Source organism: Colletes latitarsis, chromosome 4 (genome assembly GCF_051014445.1).
Source record: "Colletes latitarsis isolate SP2378_abdomen chromosome 4, iyColLati1, whole genome shotgun sequence".
In the NCBI taxonomy this organism is placed as follows: domain Eukaryota; kingdom Metazoa; phylum Arthropoda; class Insecta; order Hymenoptera; family Colletidae; genus Colletes; species Colletes latitarsis.
Window position 1 is genome coordinate 40,898,845 of NC_135137.1, and position 19,096 is coordinate 40,917,940.

At 44.2% G+C, this 19,096-nt stretch overlaps 1 protein-coding gene across 1 annotated transcript in view; it reads right to left on the bottom strand.

The window, feature by feature from the left end:
• The window catches only part of Ca-alpha1d (Ca[2+]-channel protein alpha[[1]] subunit D), a 60,887-nt gene that overhangs the window by 13,484 nt on the left and 28,307 nt on the right, over positions 1–19,096 (bottom strand). Inside the window, 17 exon segments of the mRNA XM_076763968.1 lie at positions 13–159; positions 355–407; positions 11,918–12,025; positions 12,505–12,592; positions 12,858–13,024; positions 13,117–13,246; positions 13,309–13,429; positions 13,552–13,658; positions 13,735–13,904; positions 16,131–16,222; positions 16,451–16,571; positions 16,641–16,733; positions 16,805–16,922; positions 16,996–17,147; positions 17,254–17,327; positions 17,527–17,672; positions 18,876–18,978. Of these exon segments, the coding sequence (XP_076620083.1) occupies positions 13–159; positions 355–407; positions 11,918–12,025; positions 12,505–12,592; positions 12,858–13,024; positions 13,117–13,246; positions 13,309–13,429; positions 13,552–13,658; positions 13,735–13,904; positions 16,131–16,222; positions 16,451–16,571; positions 16,641–16,733; positions 16,805–16,922; positions 16,996–17,147; positions 17,254–17,327; positions 17,527–17,672; positions 18,876–18,978 (1,990 nt within the window).

The following is a 19,096-nucleotide window of genomic DNA, read 5'->3' on the forward strand; positions in this document are numbered from 1 at the left end:
GAGCTTACTTACGACGGCCAGCCCTCGAACGTCGAGACGGTGAAGAGCGTGAGCATCGCTTTGGCGACGTCGTCGAAGTGGAAACGGTTCTGGTACCAGTTTCTCTCCTTCATCACCGGCTTATTGATGTTGCCGTTATCGAATTCGAGGTACGTGCCCCTGAAAATATCCAGCATTTCGAGTCTGTTTCCACTCCTTTTTCCAAATAATCTGGAGCATCGTTGATGCATCGTCACCGTCGGAATTTTAGTTTCAATCACAGATAGCAAGAATTCTTTTAAACAGAATTAATTCCCCGCGTTGACGACAATGAACGACACTCCACTCGATGTTTGTATCGATGGAACAACTTACTGGCACTCGTCTTTCGTCATTTTCGATGCATCGGTACAAAAGAAAAATTTCCCCTATATAACACAAGAGAGCCATTAATGGGAGGGAAAATCGTTCATTGGAAGCAGACAAGCGGCTTCGCGCAAAGTTGCAAAGCCACGGTGGAGCGTTTCCGATGCTCTTGGCATCCGATCGTCGATTTATCGCGACCCTGTGCAGCCAGGATTGATCGCGGGAATAAATAATCGAGCGGACGATGGAAATCGGAGGACAAGAGTACCGGCCACGCTCGTCGATAGAACGAAAACAGCATCTCCGTTAATCGGCCATTCTGTTGCTAGAGCAAAGTCGTGTAGCAGCGAGTAATCGAGCAAAAGTAAAGGAAAGATGAAAGAAAAAAATCGTGAAGTGAGAGGGAAAAGAAAAGCATTCCGTACTGCGTGCACGTATAATACATAGATAATACATATTATACATAAATATATACAAGGTACGCCGTGATGCAAGTTGTCTCGTTTTGGCCTACGTCGATCGAGCGACGTTGGATCGTGCGCGATTAGAATCGAGAGTCCAGAATAATCGTTCTCGCGGCCTCTCCTACAATCGATCTCGTTAAGCGTTCGATAAGGGTGCTCCCTTCTTCGTGGAAGACGCGTCTGTCCTTTACGAAGTTTCGAAGTTCAAGAAACGTTCGAACGTGCTCCCTTTCGAATTACTCGCGCGTTTAGGGTGTTCCTGAAATGTTCCTGAAATTTTCGCCGACTTTGTCCCGTCCATAATTGCTTGCAAGTCAAAAAGCACAGGCGATACCAATCGTGGCTCGTGCAGAAGCGGCGTTACGAGGTTCGAAGAATCGTCGACTCTTTTTGGGAAACTACAAGTTGCGATTCCGAGGGCCAAAGATCGTAGGATCGATGGACTTTACTGGACGGAATGAGAATGTTACGCCATTCGTGATAGGAATAAATAGATTACAAGTTTCAAAATTCTAAAGTTCGAAGTAGAATGGACGAACGAATGGCGTTTGTACCGTAGATATCGAAATGACGATTCTCCTCGGAAGTTCCCTAACCGAATTCACGCGATCGATCTCCCATTGCGTGGATCTAGCGGCAGAGATCGCGTTTATAAAATACTGTTCCATCTTCTGAGTAAAAATTTTGGAAAAAACACCGAGTGCAGCGTGGGTTTCCTGGTCGTTTGTTTCGCCTCCCTTTTCGAGGGGGTGGATTCCTTTTTACGTAGGTGAGGGATGCTTCGTGTTTTAGGGTTGTTAGCAGTCGGAACGACGCACATGGTTAGCGCAGTTGCAGATTGCGAACGGATAGAAAGGAAATCATGGCATGCACCTGTTACTCGTGTGAACCGCGACCACGAGAGTTTCAGCTGTTCGATTCTACGTCTCGATTGTTTCCCGAATCGTCACACGGTGACCGTTCGTGGACGTTTCTTTTAACGCTGTTTCGTGTTCCGCAACTACGTTGGCGTGAATTATGCAGGGGTTCTAAGGGTTGGCGTAACACTCGAAAGCCACTCTAACCGTCTACGACTATGTGCACTTCTATGCCTGAATGCTTCTCTACTTTGAATCTCGTTTTGCGGGGCCGTCTACCTCTCGAGACATTGTAAGAAGCGTCCTCTCGAGAACTCGACTCGCCGAACGAATTAAAAGCCCGCTGACAGCATGAAAACGACTCGTCTCCGCGAAAGCATTCGAACTTTCCATCGACTAAAAAGATCCCTTGCTGGCAAATTGTTCCGACTAAATAAATCGCCCAAGTCATTCGAGTTATAAAATAGAATTCTAGAATAGCCAATGTTTTTCGTGACTAATCGCAGTATCCAGAAATCGGGACGTAACTTTAAGGGTTAAATTTTGAAGTCCACCGTAAAGAAAATCGTAAAGAAAATCGTGGAGGAGAGTAACCGAAGAAAGGATCGTTAGAAAACACTTCCGTAAAGACGGGAACAGGTACGGAAATGCGCTTTTAGGACGCGTTGTTTCCCTCGGTCGCGAGCTGTTCGTTTCTCGAAGAGCTTTTTACGGAGACCTTTTACGTTTCGACTTATCGCGAGGAGAGCTTTAGATACTGGTTAAACTTGCGTTGCCATGTCAGCAGCGGTGACTCGTGGTTTCGGTGTATGTACGCGTACGATCAGCATGCACTACGATCAAAGCTTCATTCTCACATATACAGCGAAACTTGCATGCCTATCTGTTAAACGTGTCTCTGTCTCTCTCTCTCTATCTGAAGTTCGATATCTACGAAGCATTCGTTAAAGTCGTATGGCGGGTTATGTATCGCTATCGGACGAATCGTTCCAGTTTCGCCCGTTTTTTCACGACGAAGCGTTAAATCGTTACGAAGCGTGTTACCGTGCTCGAGGGTGTTATCGCGAACGCAGAGACGCTCTGCAAAGGGTAATATTGGCAGTAACCACCGGTATCCTCGACCAGGTTAATCGATCACCGTCCCACTTTCATGCTCGACCTCGCGATCCTGGCTGACCATACTCCCCATAATGCGTTATTGCTTCGCAAGGATACCGATCAACCAGCGACACTCGCCGATATTCTCCTTTGCACAGAACTCGAATAACAGGGGTGCGCGGGCGGCTCGAAACTCGAACTTCCACCCTCCAGAAATCTACGCAATTTGATTGGAACTCGATACATCTTGGAAGTGGCTTGAAAAGACCGAAAATAATTGTATCGAGAATCTAAGTCTAGATAACAGTTTTCAAATTCAGCTTCGAGATCTATCAGCACCGATTTTCCGATTTCTTCAAGGTTCGAATTCGAGTTTCGAACTACCCACGCACACCTATCGAAAAAGGATCGAGAAAGACTAGTCGGATCGATGGAAAATCTTGGATGGGCGTTGTGACTGGTCAGCGTGCAGCGTCTCGCCAAGTACGGGGTGGAAATTTTCTAAATTTTGCAAAAATACAATTTCGAATTGCACCTATTTCTTGCCTCGAAGGCAACGAATAAAATTGGAGTTTGAAAGCCGGAAGTGCACGGGGTAGAAAACACGGGGTATTTCCACGATCGTCGAGCGGCAATCGTCAATTTCCTCGATCCGTGGAAAACGCGCCGGCACCCCGTATTTCGCGAGGGAAATTGAAGTTTCCGGGCTGCGCGGAGCGACGCGCTTTCGAAGCTTCCGATTGTAACGCGAGGCCATCCGCCTGACGTCGACGACGAAGCGCAACGACGAAGAAACAAAAACGACTAACGAGAAAAAGGAACGAAAAAAGAAGATTACGTAAGAGAACAGAACGAGAAAAAATAGTAAAACAAATGCCAATAAAAATAAAAATAATAAAAAAAAAAGAGAAGAAGAGTAGACAAAGAAAGTATGAAGAATCGGAAACGAGTAGAGCAAAAAAGTAGAAAAAAAGAGAATTAGAAAGTTCTCTCCAAGTAGTTGGCTTAGTTTAAATCTTTCTAAGTGGTTAGGCTTTACCTTAAACAGCTGTACCCCGATAACAGCGAACATGAACTGTAGGAGATAGGTGACCAACATAATGTTGCCGATCGTTTTAATGGCGACAATCACACACTTCACTACGTACTTTTTACGTAGTTGGTTTCAGGGCAGGTGAGCAGGGCGAGCGAGCACAGCGGGGAACACGGGATCGTGAGACAGACAGACAGAAAGAGAAAACAAAAAAAATACAAAGTAGCATTAATCGAGGGTCGGCTAGTATTGTTTCTGGAGCTGGGTTGCTCAAAAGGGTTGAAAAAAAAGCAGACTTTTTGCTCGATCTCCTCGCAAACGAGCCGGGGAAATTAAACTTTAAATTTAAAGTCGATTCGAAGGCGAAAAAAAACTATGTATAATATAAAAATATAAAAGTTACAGTATGAATTTGTCTCCATTTTAGGAAGACTCGAGCTCGAGTCGACGCGTCCAAATTGGATTTAAATTTAAAATTTAATTTTTCCCGAATCGTTTCGGCCGAGATCGAGTAGTCTATTTTCTTAAAAAGGGTCTGCAGGGCTGTAAGGGCTGGGGCTCCGGGGGCTAAGGGCGGGTGGAGTCGGGAAGCTTATTTGCGAACGTCATCTTTCAACAGTTTCGCTTTTCGTTCCTCGCTCGGTGGTCTTCGGTGTCACTTTATCGAAACGTTTACGTCCCTTCGTTCTTATGGTCTCTCGTGGACCATGAACAACGCATCTCTTTTCGCTGGTCGTTGTCGGCTCGACCTGCAAGGAGGCTCGACGGCGATGTGTTTCCCTGTCGCGAACTCGTCGGATTCTTTTAACGACCCTTTAACGTTCGGAGGGTGATTCTTTCGACCCGTGGCTTCGTTTGTTTATCTTATCAGTCTTTTAAATCGTGAACTAAGCCCTCGCCATCCATCCAACCCACCAGTGCTCGATGTTTTTTCTCGGCAATGCACCTATGGGGAGGGGGCCACGCACGAGACATTTTCTCGTTTAATCTATAGTCTTCGAAACGTTCTATCGTTATCATCTCGCTTCGTCGTTTGATCGGGACTTTTATCCGTCTTTTACCGTCGAAATTATTCGCCAAACCGAATCGCCTCTTCTTCCGATCGCGATCTTTCGTCGACTATCAACCCTCGTACAGCGGATGCGGTGCCATTTTGACCCAGGCGTATTCTTTATTTAACGATCAGTTAGTTTACACGACCTTTCGAGTAGATACAAATATATATCTTGGCTGGAATAACTTTGTACAACTATTGGAAAATTTATGGAATTTTTCAAGCGTTCGTATATTGAATCTACATAATTGAAAACATGATTAAATTTATTACGGGCCAAAATGACCCTTTCGTCCATCCGCCTTTCGAGGGTGAATCGTTCCACAACCACGGACGAAATATTTTCGCGAGTTTTTCCAATATTTGCATTTGAATGTAGGGCAATAGTTTATTGCAGATATCCCCCACGCTATGTTCGTTTTGTACCATGTACAGTGTGTATAAAAATGTTGTGTTTTGCACCTCTGGATCGGTGAGGATCAAGCGAAGAAAGACCCAGTGACCAAAATATCTCCCAAAATTCGATACGGCCTGTGAATCGTAGCAGGGATGCAGAAAGCTTTGCTACGGACAAAAAGTCATGAACAATAGTCGAGCAACGACTATGAAATTGATCAAATCTGCACGAGCGAATTCGGAACAATATGGAAACTGAGTTGCATGCGTGCCTGTGAAACAATGGTGAACATATTGCAACTGGTACACGAGCTACTGCGAAATATCAACAAAGATCTGTTCTCTGACTTCGAAGGAGCAACGGAATATGTACATTTCTACCTTAAATAATAAAAACTTTTTAATATTTCCTGCGAGAACGAATGAAACGCAATTTAGTTTCTTCTGGATCGTAAAAAAATTTGACCTTAATACAAGTAAATGGAGAGTCAAGACACAACATCTTTACACACTCTGTGCAAAAAAAAAACTAAATAAACTACGTCCCTAAAAACAACGTGCCCTTCTTTTAACGTTACCAACCCTCTTATCCATCGTTAAAAAGTAACGCGAACCGATTCTTCTCGGAATCGAAGCTCTCGTATATCTCGTCCACGGTCGCGAAGTGGTTAAAACGATTGAAAAGGTCGCCGGCGTCGTAAATATAACGTCACGCATTTACCAACGTTAAATGTTACATTGCGAGCTCGCGGTCTGTGCTTAAAAGCCTTGGAAAACCTTTAATATGTCGACGAAGTCGAACGACGTTTTGCATTTACCTTGTATTATTCGTTTTAATCTTCGAGAGCGGCTCGAAAGAGTTTATCGATTGGTAAAAAATGTCAACCGTATTAGTCGGGAAACTAGCATCAATAAAAGAAAAAAAAAAAAATGGAAAATTAAATGCGTTAGAGGTGGTTCGAAGTTAATCAGTTTTCGCTTTGCTGGGGCACCGTTTGAGCATCATCGAGGTTTATTGGCTTTTACCGTCGTCGTCTCGATGATATTCCGCGATATTCAATGCGTCGAACACTATTGCGTTCCTGAACGATGCATTTCCACCCTCTCGCACGCCCTCGAATAGGAACTAGGCGCTCGAATAGCATCGAAATCCTTCGAGTTTCTTCCACGACTATCTCGGATGCAACCTGCATTCCAACGCCCCAAGGATACGCCTCCATTCGTCCTTTGCATTTATTAATTCTGGCACGGGAAAATTGCTAAACGTCTACCCTCCTCGATTCGATGCCTTTCAAAGCTCGAAACGGGGTCAGAATTAATTATTATCGTTAGATATTCTCTAAGAACCAAACGTGTACTCTTTTTATTATATTTAAGGTGAAAAGGTTATCTCTTGATAATAATAAATAATAATAAGTCAATTTATCTTCCCATTCAGTGTCAAAGTGCAGAGTTCAAAGGAAGTTGTATCCTTGGAGCTTCGAAGCTCAAGTCCCTCGTCTTTGTTTCTCGTTGAACACTTTGCTCGCGCGAACCATCGATGCATCGACGTAGGTTTAAGATACACTGTTGTTTCAGTGATGTGTGTGTGTGTTTGTATGTGTGTACGTACGTGTATGTGCATTGTCAGAGAGCGTGTAGTGATAAGCGATCGATATCCACCAAACTACGACGTTCGACTAGTTAATCCGATTCTGTCTAAGGCTAATTGAGTGCTTGAAAGAACTTATGGACGGTAAAACTATTCTACAACTTGTCTAAAACACTCTCTAACTTTCTGCGAGCGTCGAACTATGCTTCTGGTTCTGCTTTCCTGTATTTGGTCGATCATGTCCGGGGCAATAGTCGTGAGATATCGCGCCCCTAGGACAGAGCTTTTTAAACTATGGATCGCGACCTCTTGCTGATGGTTTTTCAAATTTTACATCCTTCGTAGGCCCACCCTTTATCGTGTCGATTCTGCTATTAGGTCGTGTAATTCTTTCAAACTATCTATCCATAGGGCTATCGGTTCTAAAATCGTTTAACCATGCAATTTCCAACTACGGCTATTTATTTTATTAATGGTCGTTTCTCGTTAAACGCAGATCAATATATGGCAATGATAATACGCGTACGATCGTTTCTCAGTTTATTACGCTGTTTGCAGTAAAGAGGGTTACTACCCATTTAAGTACATAAATAAAATAAGTGATCCATAGATCGGAGGTCGTTCTTTATTTTGTTTTATGATTAGGGCTCGCGAGTGACGAAAGTTTAAGAAGCGCTGTTCTAGGATATGAATGAGACCAGATGCTGCAAAAATCTAACGAATTTTAGGTAGATTAACTCTGTCGTTCGATTAAGAATTGTCTAATTGAAACATAGCTTCATTGGCACGTTCGCTGCCGCGGCCTTTCTTCGAATTCTGCCTAAATCTTATACTCGCCACCCCGGCACTGTTTGAATTTTTCGAGTGCAGAATACACGAGACTATCGATATCGATGGTGCCTCGAAAACTTCAACCAAAGCAGGAAATTCTTCGCAATCGATCAATTAAACCTCAAGAATAAATTGCCTCGAATATAAAAGGCATCTATCAACATTTTAACTCGAAATCTTCCAGCTACTGATCGAAATAGGTAGCGTAAAACCGCGGTAGAAACAAAGTTAATACGGACAGTATCGATACGTTATTAGTTCCATCGCTGCTTGTTACGAAGGCGCGCGGCAGCGAAGTGTGTTACTCGATTAGATTGGACGTCCAAGCGTTTTCTCGAGGAAAAATCAATGACGATTCGCGAGGAAAAGTTCACGGGTCGTGTACCGCGAGCTAAACGCAGTCGGCGAGATAAACGGCTCGACGAATCAACGGGGGGAAAAAAAGGAAGCTCATTGTTCCGAGAGTTTCGGATGAGCGACATAGTCGACGAACCGAGCCGAGGCTTATCGAGCCTGTCGGGCCAAAATTGCGGGGGTTGATTCGTTCGATCGACCGTGTCGTACGCGATTTCAGGCCGAGAACGAAAAACGGAGAGCCCTTTGCGAGCAGACCGGACAGAGAAGCGCCGTGATGTTTCGTTTTGCAGCAATTATGGGGATCGGAGAAAGCTAAACGTCGCGTTTCATCTCGCGTTCGGTCGCGAGTTGCTCGCGAGGAAGGAAAAATCGCTTTCCTCCCGTGCTCTTTCTCGGATCCCGTCGGTGCTCGATACACTCGCGAGGATCACGAAACTGCCCATTGTTTTCTTTCCCTTTCCTTTCCTTTCTCTCGTGTTAATATAGCGAACACACCACTGCAACGCTCAGCCGACACAAGCATGCAATTGTCAAACAATCCTCTACTATCAGTTTTAACCACGAAGCCTGCGTGAGTCTTTTCTGCGTGTGTTTTGACGTTGGTCGACTGATCGTGTCCGTGTCCGTGTCTGCGATTATGTTTAACGAGCCTCTACGCGACGGGACTCGTCTCGAGACAGATCTCTATAGAGAGTTACAAAATTACAAGTACGAATAGGGTCAGAGGGATTCTATGACTCGAAGTAAGACGAATTTGCATTGGAGCCTTCGTTTTCGGGAGAATTGCACTCGAAAGTCGATCTAATGCTTCTCATTTCCCTGAGACGTGAGAGAATTGGTCCCTTGATTATTTGAGCCGCTAATTTTGAGGCATCCTGTGTATAAGCAATTTTGTATACGCGATTGGTTAAGACTCGTTGTGTAGAGGCTCTTTTACACGGACTTGATTTACACCGAAGTTGTGACGTCGATGTACGTCGAGGAACATTAACCCCTTACCGTACAATAAGGAGTCATAAGTTCTTTATACCAAGTTTGATAATAACGAGGCTATATCTTGTCCAACGAGACAGCAGATGGATACTTCTTTCTTCATTTCATCGCGTGGGCGTTTGCTGTCCCGTCTCGTTGGACAAAGGTACAGATATACGTTTGAAAAATTAATTGAACGATGCTCTACGCCTTAAAAGAACGTCACCAGCTGTGGTGCCAATCAAGATCTCACAGTTTTTCTCGGTTGCGTGAATTTCTAAATCTTACGATCGTTATTTATAAATGAAAACTCTCTATTTTTGTTGAAACAAATACTGTCCCTGGGGATTAATGTTCCCCAGCATAGATCCAGGTTGCAACTGCATAAATACGAACCGCGTAAACGTAATCAGTGTCAATTGTCAAGTGTCACGTGTCCCGGAGCACGCGTGCAGGTTCCGATCATCCGTTGCCGTTCGAAATGTCTCGCTTTACTGGGAAATTATTGTATTTTCGCGTAAAATATACTAGATTCGTTCTCTCGGAGACATCGTGCTCGACAATAGCGACGGTCCCTGTCCAACGTGACAGATTACGCGAGTTAATCTCTCTACGTGTGTTTGAGTTCGTGTGTCTGCTAATTCAATTTTTCAGCTATATAGAGTCTTGAGCAGCGAAGTGAAGGCAAAAAGAAAAAATAGGGAAACAGCGAGAGATAAAAGAGGGAAGAAACGTGAGAGACGAGAAAAAGAGAGGCAAAGAAAGTCGTAGTCGTAGTCCAGACAAAGGAGAAATAAACGAAGATACGAAAGCCAAAGTCGAAGAGACCCAGGGCACAGTGGACCTTTGCGAAAAGCCGATTTGTACGATCATTTTCTTCGTAAACTACGCATACGTGCACGTATGCCAACGATCATTTTCGTTCTGACTCTGTCTACTTTGAGCAACCGTCTCATCTCCCCCCGGTCGCTCGTCTACTATGTACGCATACTCGGTCGCAAAAATATTGGGACACTTCTTTGATTTTATTTATTTGAAATACGAGGCTCGATAATCGAGATCGTGCCGTTATGGCAATATTTTTGTGGCCGACTGTAAATGCTCGCACACTACTTCGAACATCGGCATGCCGTGGCATAGTATATTAACGTATATTATGCTCGAAATGATAGAAAGTGAAAGAGATCGGCCTCCATTACGATCGGTCTCCCCTATACTACCACGAATAGACTCTCGGTAGCGTTGGACGCCTTTTTCTACTAATCGAAAGACAAACAATCCCATTAGCGGGAACGCAACAAAAAACCGTGCGTCTTATTACGATAAACTTTTACGATCGTCGTTCTTGAACGCGTACGCGAGGAAAAATACTAAATTTGTCGCGCTCCCGTTGTTTCCACCGTTGTTTCTTCGCATTATCGAACGCAGTATTATTAGAAACCACAGACGCAACGATTTATCGTAGTACGAGTAAATATCACGAGATATTCCAACGTTTTTTCCACGGACGCGAGACAACCAGAGATGGGCAAAGCGTGATTTCGGGTGATACAATTTCGTTTTATATCTCAGATTACAAATAACACGAAAAAAACTATTGTATTTTCTTCGTTTCTCATCGTATTATACAGCGTCCTATTTCAGCCTATTAAAGAATAAAATAGACTGTAATTTTTCTGTAAATTAATCTAGAATAAAACTAATTCTATCAAGAAATGGTAGGATAAATCGTTGCGTCCGTGGTCCTTGGAGAAGGTAGTCCGCGTAATTCGACGATGAGCAAACGTTTCAAGTCCCAAGTGAAAGATGGCCGCGTCTCGTGCCCCCATGGAGGAGCCTTTACGCCGAACGATCGCGAATAATCGCGCGTTAATCGATCGAAAGTTATCCAAACCAGACTGGATTAAAGTCAAGCCAAACTCTAAGCTACGTAGACGAGGAATAGAAACGGACAAGCTCGTTTATTAGACGGCAATCAGCGCGTTAGACGGAAGCCATCGTGGGATCCAAAAAGCTTGTTTAAAGGAGACGGCGTAAAAGTGTCTCGGATGAGGGCAGTCGCTCGACTCGATTGGGTGAACACGTATCGGTGGAAAAAGACAAACAAAAACAAACGTTCAAGGGAAAGAAGAAACCAAGAGTGGTCCCAGTGAGAGGTTTCGGGGAGAGAGTGTCGAGACAAGAAACCCAATGATTAAATTACACGTAACACAGCTTGTTTCACAGGGAAAATACCCAGAGGTGCATTTGTCGGAAAAAACAACGTCTGCCTCGTGCCCCCGCACCACCTCTCGACGATTATTTCTCCGCAACGGTATCGATTCCAATTAGAAACGTTAAATAACAAGATTCCACCCTCAAACTGATCCATAAAACCGTGTTAATTTCTCTTATTCGACTTCTCTTACAACTCGAACCATTTACGAGATACTTGGATACTTAAAGACGGTATAAATTTGCGCGCAGATTCTAACTGTTGCTTAAACTCGGTAGACTGTTGGATCAGGGTTAAGCACGAACACGCGCATAGTTAAGTACGGAAAGTTACTTTCTATTCTCGAGAATCGTAGATTGTGAACACGGCGCGAATAATCGTCGAAGGTTGTCGGGATGTCGAGCAAAGGCGTACCGAGGTGGTAGAGACGAATTTTGGTAGTTTGTGAGATAAATTTGGTGATGGTGAAATTATTTTGGCGTTGCGTTAAACGTATGTGAGCGGTAATGAATGAACGAGATATGACGATACATATCGGATCGTAAAGAAAGGGCTGACGACAGACTGTGGGGCTGGGGCGGGGTGGGGGGCGGGTTGGTTTTCAGGGGTTTTGGTTGTATATATTATGCCACTCTAGTGTACTACGAGAGGTTCAGAAGGAATGTCCCAGGACCGTTTTAGTGTACCGGGCCTGGCGATCCTACCTTGAACAGTTGTACGCCAATGACGGCGAACACGAACTGCAGGAGGCTGGTGACGAGGACTATGTTTCCGATAGTCTTTACCGCTACGATGACGCACTGTACTACGTGCTGGGTTCAACATTAATCATAATGTAGATCCGTTCCATTGGAAACGTGATTAACGTGTACCGACTAATTTTATCACGTCGGTTTACCTCTTGTTTCTCTTATCGTTTTCTTACTTCGTTTACATATTCTCCGTTTCGAGTCGGTTACTTTCGTGTTTAGCACTGGGACGCGCGAGATGCTTCTATTTGCGATAGATCGACAACGATTACAGATACTTGGATCCCGCTACATTAATCGTCCCGATTCTTCGAAACGATCGCGAACAGTTCACCGACGAAACTCGACAAATCACTTTCTGCTAGCCTTTAGAGACGTTTACTCGAACGTTACGCGACTCGATATCCCGAAACACTATAGATATTTACTGTGACCCGAAGCGTTATTTACGCGTTATCTAGTACGGGGCGTGTGCTGTGTCGTGGGACCGATTTAGCAAGTTTACCGATCGTTCGTGTGGGTAAATACGCGAAGAAAGATACCTTTAATCCCTTGGCACGATTGATGGCGCGCAAAGGCCGCAGGACACGCAACACGCGGAGGACCTTCACCACGGAGAACGCGCCGGAGCTGAAAACGTGCATCGAAGGTGAACATTCCTGTTCGATCGTGTCGACGTGCGTTGCGAGAACTAGCACGTTTCATTTATCTAGCAAAGAACTGCTCGTTTCGCTACATCGTAACAGCGGACAGCTGCTCGATATCGATAAATTTTTATTATTTTTCGCTTAATTACCATCGCTGTTGACACAATTGAATTCAAAGAATGTTATTTTGCCAAATGAAACTGTTCTACTTCTCGTAATGAAGTGGAAGGGTTGCAGCAACCACTTACCTGAAAGACATCGAAATGAGAGAAGAGCACACGACCAACAGGTCGAGCAGATTGAACGCCGATCGGCAGAACGCGCCGTCGTGTATGATAAAACCGTAAGAGATCATCTTTAGCCAGATCTCGATCGTAAACACTGTGGTGAAAAAATAGTCGAAATTCTGTAATATCTGCAACAGAAAGAAACGAAGGGGATCGTTAATTACGGTGGAAGGGTTCTTCGTTCTCTAGGTATCGGAGACGAAGAGATAGTTTTCAATACCTGATTCCTATAAGACGAAGCGCTTAGAGGATCTTCGGCCGCCAACATGGCCGAGGATATCATGATGCACACGAGAATCACGTTGCTGAAGTAGCCGTGATTGCAGAACCAATGGCAAAAGACACGAAACCTGAACCACGATACAATATTTTAACGATTTTGGTACTTTCTGTATCTAGATCGTTGATTTACCTGTTCGTCTGCGAGAGAATAAAAAAGGCCGAACCAGGTGGGATCGGTTGCGTCTTGGTCGCCATATTGAATTCAGACATTCTCCGCGGCCTGGCCGACACCCCTTGTCCCGTACCATCGTCTAAATATTTTCGTTCGAAGCACAGAAAATTATCCATTCTTACCAAACTCAAGTTAAAATCAGATCTACTCATTTTCAGAAATATTCATTAATCGTTAAACGTAGTCTGAATGAAAAGGTACCGTGCATCTCGTTCTGTTCAGCCTCCTCCTCTTCTTCGACCTCCTCGTCGGACTCTATGTTCAGCCGCACTTTCGCGTGGGTGTTCATGTCTTCGCTTTTCTCGGACCTAGAACCGCAAGGGTGAGCTATTCGAACCACCCATTATTTTGCAGCTTCGAGGAGCTTCGAATCCCGACACTTACGTTTCCGTGTCCAAAGCCGCCTCGTAATCCTCCATCGTTTCGTTGGGATCTTGTTCGAGATCGGTGCCACCACCCTCGTCTTCTCCACCGGTTCCTTCGCCGCCATCGCCCTGTTCTCCACTGACTTCGTCCCTGGCTGGCGAGGCGCTGTGAGATTTGTTCTTCTCGGCCTGAAAGCCACTCACATGCCTCATTGACTTAACCGAATTGTTTCACCCATACGAATATTTTACGCGATATTTCTGAAATTCTAACGAAATCAAAAGTTTACCTAAACTCTGTACGGGTTTAAAAAAGCCCCTCGATAAATCTAGCGATCTCTGTAACGCTTGAAATTATTCGATCGATTCCTCGCAAACACGGCTGGTCGAGATATAGGGCCGAGGCTATTGTTCTAATTTAAACTTAATGCGGTTTATTAATAACTGGAAAGACGTTGACTCGGTCCGTCGTATCGAATTCTAGAAACCGGTCCCCTCTACGGATCGCTCGTTAAATTCCACAGCACGAGGCGGTGAACCGAACTTCTCGACGGGTTAACGCTCGAGAGCTAACGATTTTTCATTAGCTTATCGACGAATCACGAACGATTAAACTTTTAACGTTAAGCTACGCGGCAACGCGACGATACCATCCACCGTTGGATCGACGGCTATTGTTCGACGACGGCCTCTTTTTCTCAACCCCAGGCCGCGACGCTTCGCGCTCGAGCTGGCCCGCATATTTATAGTCGTTCGTTACGAAACATTACAACAGAAAAATAAGAAAAAAATGGAAAACATCGGGCAGCAGAGAACGGGAGGAGGGAGGGCAGGCAGAAAACCAACAACGACGCGACCGACGGTTTTCAATAAAAGCTTTAATTCCGGAGTATCGGTATTCGATCGGGACGGCCTCGATTTTGCGTGCGTGCTTTGTAGTTCCGTAGCTCATCGAGCTATCGAAGCGCACCGATTAAAGCTGATGACACAGTTTTCGACCGATGCTCGTCGACCGGGGGGATATCAATCGCGAAATATTGGTAACGGTTCGCGTGCTCCGAGAACGTGCATTGTACTTTATAAAATACTGGGTCCGTTCGTGCGGGTTCCACATTCCCAAATCGACCAAGATTAAGTTTGAAAATCATCCGGAAAAAATAAAACTCGCGGTCCAAACGTTTCTTCAATTAAAATAGCTACCTATTATATTATTCGCAGACGCTCCATTTCACGATTTCGAATTCTACTTTACGATCATTCTCCTCCCGGCTGCATCGCGATTAGGAGCCTATCCTGTATGCGCGGCTCGCTAAACGACCGCTTTATTAAAACAGAGATGCGAGATAACCTCGCATGCCACCTTTATTAAACTCCCGAGTAAAGAGATTTGCGCGTAATTATGTCGCTCTTTAAGTTTCCACGGAACATCCCCCGGTCGCAATAGAAACGCCACACAGTGTGTAAAACCGCTAATATAAAGGGACCAAGTTCAGAATGATGTTCTCTAAGATGTACGGATACAATATTTCTATACGTTAATTTGCGTATGAAATCAATTGTAGTTGCGGTTAATGCTAGTTAATATCTCGGTGACTCGCTGGCGGCCTAGATTCGCGGTTAATTACGAGGATGCGTCAAATATTTGTAAGATTCAAACTCGAGGCGACGTAACGTGCAATAAAGGGCTGGTCGAACGACGTCGGAGTCGGCGTCAGAGTCGACGTCGGCGTTGGCGACGGTCATTACGAGCGACGGCAAACGAGACCCCAGCATCATTCGATGCTCTTTGAGGGAACGATAAAACGACCAGCATTCTAATTTTCCTCGCCCCCGATCCCGCGACCGAGTAAACGCAACGGTGAAATGTTTATTGAAGCGACGCATTCCGATTTGTCGCTCCCTCTCAGCTTTTCGACCATCGATCCGTCACGGATCCACGATCGACGAACGATAGGGCAGTCAACGGAACAATTACACGCAAAACACTTGATACCGTTGTATACAGAGCGATCACGATGTTTCAGACACGGTTTCAACGCGTCGACCGTCACAGTGGTCACTTTATTCGTTCCAGCAATTACAATTCCGATACTCATGATATTTTGTAATATCTCGTCCATGGAATTTCAACGAATACTGATTTTTAAACATGGAAAACAGAGAACGACTCGGTGATATAAAACCGAAAACGTGAAGCCAAATTTATGGTAAAAAATACCTCTCTTTCGATGAAAATTGATTTCAAAGGTACGCGAAATACGAGCGTATTCAACTATTATATTATCGCTACGCGTTCGATGCCAGAGATGGATTTCCATCCGGATAAAAATTTTCTATGATGAGCGAAAGAAAAATTCGTTCGTTCGTGTATTTTGCGACGCGTTGCAGAATGTCAAAAAAATTAAAAGGACTCACCTCCTCCTCGGCTTCCTTTTCGATCGCAGTCAACGACTCGGCGTCCGCGAGATTGTCGACAGCGATAGCCAAGAAGACGTTCAATAGAATATCTGCGTTACTTCTTCCGATCAAGGATCATTTAACGTGGATATTTGTGGAGAGAACCGTACGTTCGAACGATTTTAATTACTCCGTACGGTAGTGCCTCGCTTGTTGCATCGATCTGCGTTAGGGATACGAGAGAATCGTCCAAATCCCACCGATTTGATTGCAAAAAGAGAGACAGAGTACGGAGTATCGATCGTACGCGTCGCGTCACGCGTCGTTGAAAAGGATACAGTTACCGCATATGAAGAGAATGATGAAGTAGAAACAGGCGAGCATGCCGAAGCTCGCGACGCCGCCATAGGCTCTAATTCCGTCGTACATCACCGCGTTCCAATCCTCGCCTGTCAATATCTGCGAATCGAAGAGGAACAATGATGCTTTCGAGTCGATACGTTTGCGTCGAATATCATCGACGTTTACCTGAAAGACGGTCAACAAGCTCTGCCAGAAGCTGTCGAAATTGTGACGCGGCTTGTCCTGCATTTCGGTGAAATTGAATTTACCACCGAACACCTGCGAAGCAGAAAAATGATTAAACGAGCCGGGCGACGACGTTTATTGCTGTCGAAGACGATCGTTACAACCTGCATGCCTAAAAGGGCAAAGATCACGATAAACAGGAAGAGCAGAAGCAACAGAGACGCGATCGATTGTATCGAGTTCAACAGAGAGGCCACCAAATTCGACAGCGACCTCCAATATCTGGAAAAACCAACGTTAGGCTCGCGACGATTGCGTTTATTTTTATTATCATCGCGAATTTCGGCGGACTTACTTGGTGACTTTGAACACCCTCAGCAACCGGACGCAACGCAGCACGGAAACGCCAAGCGGTGGCATCACGTGCGTGTTGGTGAGGATCATCTCGGTGATCGAGCCGATCACGACGAAACAGTCGAAGCGATTGAACAACGAGACAAAGTAACCCTGGACAATGGCAAACGAGGATCGTTTGAATGCTCGCTCTTCTCATTGTTCTCGATTACGGGGGTCGCGTGGCTGACACGCGACTCGGATAAAATAAGGGACTTACTTGAAATCCTAAACTGTACATCTTCAGCATCATCTCCATGGAGAACAACGCGATGAAAAACATATTTGTGATTTCTGCAGGGAGAAGGAAAGAAAAATGAATTACTAATAGTTACATTTTTATGAATGAAACCAGTCTAGATAGAACTCATAATGTGAAGTGCGAAAGTAAGTGCTATCCTGTAGTTTACAATTGTCTAAAGACAGTCTCGGTCTGACAGTCAAGCAAGAACAGCGAAAGGGCAAACAAAGGATTAACAGATTCGAGGTTTACCTTGAAACTCGTCCAACCAATGCGGCTGATTGTAATGCTCTGTCGCCAGAACGCCGGTGTTGAGGAAAACCAGTACTATGATCAGCCAATAGAAAACCTGCGACTTGACGGCTTTTCTACAGGCCCTCCTCATTCTCCTGTTCACCCTGCGAATTTCCATTGCAAAATCGCTCGATCAAAGACACGCGGTAGCGAGGCTCTTCGAATTTCAGATCTACGACTTCTCCCTGACGATCTTACAGACAGTTAATCAATATGCAACGTTTTGTCTCTTCACAGACCATCGCACTGTGGCAAATTTGTCTCACATTGGAGCCAAACTCAACTCTATATTTTGTTTTTCATTGTCGTAGGTACCTAAATTTCTCGGCGAAAAAAAAAAATTTCAAACCGTTCTAAAAAAAATATTTTCAGTTGCAGGGGTCAATTACAATCATTTTTGGTCAATAGACATAGCCCTGAAATCCTACGCATTTTCGAGAAAAAAATGTCTGACCATACCATTGATATGTTTCCCTGAAATTTCATGCGAATCTTTAAAACGTCATAACTCCTGAACGGATTGGACGATTTTAATGTTTAAGAAAGCAAACTACGCGTATTTTGATGGAGAATATGTACAAATCGCTAAAATATTCGAAAAGTTGGTCCTTGACCCCGCAAAATGAGAAAAACCTCATAAAAATGGTCCAGTTTTCAAACAGCCATAATTCCCACAATTGTGAATATATTTCAATGAAACTTTTTTCTAAAGTAAAGCTCATGGGTACCTACATAAAAGTATTAGATAACTTTTCTGTAGGGCGTCAAAGGAATTTATTAAAAATGAGAAACCAATTTTTAAGGAAAATCGACAGGGGGTAGGTGGCTAAATTTCTCGGCGAAAAAAAAAAATTTTAAATCGTTCTGAAAAAATTATTTTTGTGTCCTGGGGTCAAATACAATCATTTTTGGTGAATATGCATACCCCCGAAATCCTACGCACTTTCGAGAAAAAAATTCCTTACCAAAAATGTGTGTGGCCAGAAAACTTTCTAGACTAATGTTCTCCGAACCTTTTAATGTCTTTATTGCGGGACTCATGCAATTGGAAATATTGCATGTTTCATTCTATCCATGGAATGGATTAATCGATCTTTCGTGAATGTAATTTTCTTTAGAAAGCTTCGAAGTTTTATCAGAAAAGAGAAAATTGTTTCACGTTTTGTCCACGATTTCAGCACGCTTATTCAGCCACAGTGGGTTTCCTTGTAACAGTAGAATTTCAATTCAACGAAACATCGGATACGCTGTCCGTTTCGTTCGTGGAACAACAATGGACGAACGGCTCGTTATCGTGGCGTTCTTACCTATCGAAATCCCGCTTCTTCCGCCTCCACACGGACTCCTGTTGCACCCCTTCCTCATCGCCCTCCAATTGATCCGTGCTTTCCATCTCGTTCTGTTGCTTCGCTGGAAAAATTAATATCACCACGTTAAAATTTCCAATTTATAAAAATAATACTTATTTATTGCCCTTTCTTAAACTGTATTATTTTCACATAAGAAAAAGCGATTCGTACAGCATCGT